At 34.5% G+C, this 6,554-nt stretch overlaps 1 protein-coding gene across 1 annotated transcript; it reads right to left on the reverse strand.

Annotated features, from left to right (window-relative positions):
* Nucleotides 1-1,341: 1,341 nt before the first annotated feature.
* On the reverse strand, nucleotides 1,342-5,776 carry LOC116146255 (uncharacterized protein DDB_G0287625-like). Its single transcript, XM_031431665.1, has 7 exons — nucleotides 5,575-5,776; nucleotides 3,158-4,828; nucleotides 2,484-2,626; nucleotides 2,208-2,396; nucleotides 2,014-2,104; nucleotides 1,750-1,924; nucleotides 1,342-1,553 (listed from the first exon to the last, which is right to left on the reverse strand). Exons 1-7 carry the CDS (start codon nucleotides 5,752-5,754, stop codon nucleotides 1,342-1,344), a joined length of 2,661 nt encoding a protein of 886 aa, XP_031287525.1. The 5' UTR covers nucleotides 5,755-5,776.
* Between the last annotated feature and the right edge of the window lie 778 nt (nucleotides 5,777-6,554).

Here is a 6,554-nt window from a genome sequence, read left to right on the forward strand (position 1 = left end):
CTGCCATATTCTTTTAATCAAACCCGTTTTACCAATGTCCACATCCCCCAACAAATATTTGCAGAAAACTTAATCTTATGCTTATCATTAAGGGTGTATGAATACCCAACTTCTCACATATTACGTAACAAGCATCCCCCAATATATTTCTCATTTTTCTGCTTGAATCTCTCCCAACTTCTTAATCAATAACTTTGAGAATTTACTTGCCTCCTGCTACTGCTGCTTCCATGAACAATAAATTCTTAACATCACATTTCCATTTGTCTCTTTTCTGCTATTAAATGTATAGTCAGATATTGTGAAATACTTTCATAGCAAAATTCTTTAACTTTGTAGATTTATAACTATGTGGATGGTAAATCCCTAATCCAGAAAAACATCCAGCTGTTGTTGGAATCCTACGTTCGAGATACGTTATCCCACCTTCAAATCAAATTTCATCTAGGTTGCTATATCTTGTGTTTTCACTACAAAGTTCTGATTCTGTAATCTAAAAAACATTGTATATGCTCGGAACTCATCAGTAAGTCTCACAACTTCCAAACTACCAAAAAACTCATAGATCAACAATTTTATATTCCATCGTATCTAATACTCACCAACTGGTCCCATTTCAAATTACGGACCCAACCAATTAATTTCATAAATAACTCAACCTTGTTATAAGTCTTAAATCCAAACTTCTTCCAAGGCAAATATCTCTTTTCGACACCTCCTGTATTGTTTTTAGTCACATGGTTCATTTAAGTTCATGACAATATGGATTAAAAAGTGAACTAGTACATTGATGTCCAGCATTTTCGTGTACAATTAATCTAGTAAACTAGAGACATTCATAAGATGATTATAAAGAAAAAGTACCAGTATCATGATGAAATGACTCTTGCAACTTGGCACTGTTAAAGAGTGATTCAAATATAGAAAGTCTTCATATATACATCTGTTTCAACATCAAGAAACCTGAGGTTCTTGATCTTGTAAGTGACCAACATTACAAGAAGTACCCCTTCAAGAAGGTACAACAAGAGGCAGAACCAAAAGAATGGACAAGAATTTATCCATCAGAAATTAGCCAGCAGTTGCTCTCCAAAATAAGATGAGTTCATAGAGAGGAGCATCAATATATACAAGGGATATATGGATTTGTTAATCATTTTCCGATGTCTCTGCAATCAAATGACAAGGGATGTGCAAATATAAGAAAGATGCAAATCTGTCAATCAACTTAACACAAAATATTGTTTATACCTGAAGGAAGAAACATATTTCTCAACCAGAGCTTTCTGTTCAACATCATAGGTATACCATCTTTCCTTAGCCACAACCTGATCCCCCGTTTCAATCTCTACATCTTCGAGGAGAAAAATTAAGGCAAAACTTCCTGTTAAAGTGAAAACCTCTGAATTTTGGATCAAGAAGTGAGGATGTACCTTGAAGAAGAATTTTCATCTCGGCGGAGTAGCATCTCAGTCTCCAAAATTTGTGACCATGTCCATCCAGAAACATAGGCTCCAACCTAAGAGCATCTGATCTCAACTCCTCTTTGGACACTATTTGAAAGTAAAATGTCATGCTTGCATCCAAAATTTAAATAAGCGAATACTGAGACATCAAAATTCTCACTCAATAAATTCAATCTTGCAAATGGGTAGACTTACATATTAGTTTAATCACAACCAGTATATCATAAAACCTACTATTATTATGGAATCAAAATTTTCAGTATGTCAAGCCTCCAGAACATACCATTGACCATTGCCTCCGATGCTTCCACTGTTCTTGATAGAGTTTGAGCTGCTTTCAACTTTATTTTTGAAACAAGATCCGCGTGCTCAGATATCGAAAGAGGAGCACCATTTTTCACGAGACAAGCTTTGGCTATTTTGTCCTGCAGCTTCTTATTCTTCTTCATATTTTTCATCTATGAAAACATTTTGTTCAGAACAGGCAGATTGAGACATAATATTTAAGCAGATGCTCACAGGAGTACTTCTTAAGAAACGAGATTACCTTTTCCTCTTCACCAAGAACTTTTTCTTTCAGTTTCTTCTCTCTTTGAACAAATTTTGAATTTCGTCCATCAATCCAACTTCTAAAATCTCTGCAGGGAAAAGTTTTGAATCAATTCACTCATTATTATATAATATACAATAAAGGAGAGAGATAAATATGAAAAGGATGTGTAGAAGCATATCATGACTTACGTTGTGCCGAGAGCTTCATCACAGAGAAAATTTAAAAGTTTCAGCTTCTTAGAGATATCTAATTGATCATAATCAGCCACTTCAAAGCAATCCACTTGTAGTTCCTTAAAGGAAAAATGAGACTCAGATACATATCTAAAAAGCACTTGCACCCAAGAATTTTCACTTAGTGAGTGAAAGTAAGGATATCTGCAAAAAAAAATTGTGTGTTGATGGTCAATCAATTTGAAAGAGACCAAAAAGGAATTGAATAAGAAGTTAAAACAATATTCATACCCTTTTCCAGAATTCTTTTGTATCAGAGACAGAAGCTGAATGTGGAACTGAGCAATTGGAGAACTGCATACCCGACGCTTACTTCTTCCACAAACTAATTCTCGGAGGAGCAGTTCAGACCGCCCTTTTCCCAGATTAAGAATCTAGATATAAAAAATCATCTTAGAAGATGACATGCACAATTCAATAGGTAAAGCTCTACTGTTTCTAGCTTTTATACATAAATGAGAAGGAAGAAAAATATGCCCCACTCAATAAAAAGAATGGAGCAACACAAGCATATGCAGCTATACTGAATTAAAGTCCTTGAAAATATTAAAATATATGACACAGGAGATATGATCCGATACTTGACTCTTAAATAACAGTAGAATCTCTTAAATAAGCTAATGGTATTGAAAAATGGTACTTAACCATATAACCAGAAAATAGAAGCCAAGTTTCACTAGTCATGAATTCAAGTAGTACGGTTAAGAAAAGGAAGATGATCATATAAATAAACAGCTTGAGTATACTACTATTACTGCCAAAAAAATTTCATCAACAATATACACAACTTTGACATGGCAAGCACAAAGAATTAAAAGCTAATTACAGCATTCACATTTGCCAAGCTGCCAAGGCCTTTCTACCTCAATAGTAATTTAATACAAATTTAATCTTTGTCATATTACCTGTCCAAAAGCTTGACAAAATTCTAGGAACTGAAAGGCATGTCCAACATCCTCAGCAGGTATGTCAACTGAAGCTACATTATTTAATATAATACCACAGGGCAACGAGATTTCCTTGTTGGAAAATTTCCTCTTCACTTCCACAATATTCTTCTTCTCATGACCGTCTGACCCTGTAAGTGGCTTATTTTCTGCTACAGTATCATCAATATCCAAATTGTTCAGTTCAGTTTCACTATGGTAATTGATAGAATCTTGAAAATCTTTTTCTGGAGTTTTCATATCAGAATTCATTCTGATTAACCGACCACCATGATCCCTGTGGAAAATCTCTTCTTTTCCCCTAGATGCTCCTTTGGGATTCTGACGTCTTTTAGTATTACTTTTCTCGGTATTGGAAGTAGCATCATTTTTCTCTCCCGACACATTTTCACCTCCTTTGTTGTCTCTTAATCTTTTAAACTTACTACTTCTAATTTCTATCCCTGTGCCTTCTATTTTTGAGTACTTTGCTTGTCCCATCGAATTACTTGGTCTTGGAGAATCACTTTCTATCCCTTTAGATCTCTGATGACTTTTAGGACTGCTCTTCTGGGCAACTGAATCAGCATCTTTGTTGTCTCTTAATCTTTTCAACTTACTCCTCCTAGTTTTTACTCCTGCACCCTGCATTTCTGAAAGCTTCACTTGAGCATCCTTGCTGTATACAGATACATTTACATTCCAATTACCGTCTTGTAATGTTTTCAGCTTTCTACTTCTAGTCTTCACCCCTGCACCCAGTATTTCCGAAAGCTCCACTTGAACATCCTTGTTGTCTCCAGATACATTTTCATTTCCATTACTGTCTCTTAATCTTTTCAACTTACTACTTCTAGTTTTTACCCCAGCAACCTGTATTTCCAAAAGCTTAACTTGAGTATCCTTGTCTCCAGATACATTTTCATTTCCATTATTGTCTCTTAATCTTTTCAACTTACTATTTCTAGTTTTTACCCCTGCACCCAGTGTATCCGAAAGCTTCACTTGAGCATCCTTGTTATCTCTAGATACATTTTCATTTCCGTTACTATCTCTTAATCTTTTCAACTCCCTACTTCTAGTTTTTTCCCCTGCACCCTGTATTTCTGAAAGCTTCACTTGAACATCCTTCTTGTCTGCAGACACATTCTCATTTCCATTATTGCTTCTTAATCTAATCATCTTACCACTTCTAGTTTTTACCTCTGCACCCTGTATATTCGAAAGCTTCACTTGAGCATCCTTGTCGTCTCCAGATACATTTTCATTTCCATTACTGTCTCTTAATCTTTTCAACTTACTACTTCTAGTTTTTAACCCTGCACCCCATATTTCCAAAATCTTCACTTGAGCATCCTTCTTGTCTGCAGTTACATTTTCATTTCCGTTATTGTATCTTAATCTTTTCAGCTTACTACTTCTAGTTTTTACCCCCACATCCTGTATATCCGAAAGCTTCACTTCAGCATCCTTGTTGTCTCCAGATGCATTTTCATTTCTGTTGTTGTCTCTTAACCTTTTCACCTTACTACTTCTAGTTTCTACCCCTGCACCATGTAGTTCCGAAGGCTTCAGGTGCACCTTTGAATTTCTTGGTCTTTGAAAACCATCCACCTCTCCGCATATTTTGGCCCCAGATTTAGCAGATTCCTGTTAGAAGAGTTGATCAGCTTACAAACAACTAGAAATGCTACTGTCCCATTGAGTTGCCATGAAACGCAGGTCAAAGAAATTAAATGATTCTTTTTATCATTTGAGTCTCAAGAAAAGTAAAAGTTAAAGAACAAACAGTTTCATAGAGAAAAAAGCCCTCTACAGAACCCCAAATAAACCTCATTTAATCACTATCACTAAATGCGCTTCATTTCAAAGTCTAAACATCAAACCAACAAGATAGTCTTATAAGGGGCATATGTACCACATCATCTATACTAAAGGGCTGTACGCATGTGCAAATCATATAACATAAACCTCAGAAAGTTTCTTTTCTACTTGTTTCCTCATTTCCTCAACAACCAAATAGAATATGCGACGAAAAGAAAAACGAACATTTAACAGTTGTGAAATGAAAAGCACCCACCTTTCAGTCAATAAAATCAAAACCATAGTTTTCCTCATTTTCTCTCAGCAATCAAAACAGAGGACAAAGAACTTGGTGGGTTTTACTTCTAATCATCAAAAGACGAGAATGAAACTCAAAAGTAAAAAAATTTCCATCACATTTCATCTTTCTCACCAACCAAAGACACAATGTAGTTAAAGAACATAAAACAAAACCAAAAAAAATTTCTGGGTTCCATCTGAAAATAACTGGCTAACGAATTAGTAACAGTAAAGAGGAAACGAAAAATGAAAACAAAAAAAGAACTTATATTGGAAATGAGAATGAGTTAAACCTGATGACAAGTTTTTCCATTCTGGGAATCGTAGATTCGGCGTCCAATGAGTCGAACTCCAGGGGACTTGCTGCGCCGAGTCTGAGCTCCACTTTTAGTATTATTATTCTTTGAGCTGGTACGAGTTTTCTTCTGGTTGTTACTGTTGTTATTCTTTGACTTAGCAGAGGAAACTACCATGGCTGAGTCTGAGTGTGCTTTTGCATGCACATTCAGACAAGCTGATTTTGTAATCTCTCATTACATGCTTTGCACTTAATAACTCTGTTAGGTCCCCAATGTTTGACCTCTTGTTTTCTTTCCTTTCAAAAAAAACAAAAATCACTCATTTCAAAATTCTTGTTTATATGTGTAATTGTAGTCATACTGAAATTGAAAAAAGATGTCACTAATTTTATACCCACAAACTCTTCTTATAAATTTTTTCTCATAAATTTTTTCTCATGATTTCAAGTGATAATTCATAATTAATCAACCACAATTTATTAGATAAAACCCAAGCAGTAGCCATTATAAACTTATCAATTATGAACTGTCACGTCAAAATTATAAGAAGAAATTACGAGGGTAACAGTTTCCAAAAGATATTATATATCTAATAAAAGATTTTATAAAAATATTTTTACAGGGTTTTTACATATATATTTTTTACAATTTATATGTTTTAAGGGTTTTTTTTTTAAATTCTAAAAGAATGTAATTATTTTTAATAACGTTAATGTGTTCGTATTAATCTATTTTATAAAATAAAATGAAAATAAACCATATATAAAGAATTTAAAAAAATATATATATATATTTGCAAAGCATGGGCGAGGGCGACACTCGAGGTTCCAAATCCAAAAGCAAGCTTTTCTGTTTGTGGTGACCCATTACGGCATTACCCATATTTTTGTGTATTTTACACGTTTAACAATGGTGTCTACAGTGCTAAACCACTCCATTTAGCATGCCTTGTCTAGCGCACCCAATATATTCGA

This window comes from Pistacia vera, unplaced genomic scaffold (assembly GCF_008641045.1).
Source record: "Pistacia vera cultivar Batoury unplaced genomic scaffold, PisVer_v2 Contig1149, whole genome shotgun sequence".
In the NCBI taxonomy this organism is placed as follows: domain Eukaryota; kingdom Viridiplantae; phylum Streptophyta; class Magnoliopsida; order Sapindales; family Anacardiaceae; genus Pistacia; species Pistacia vera.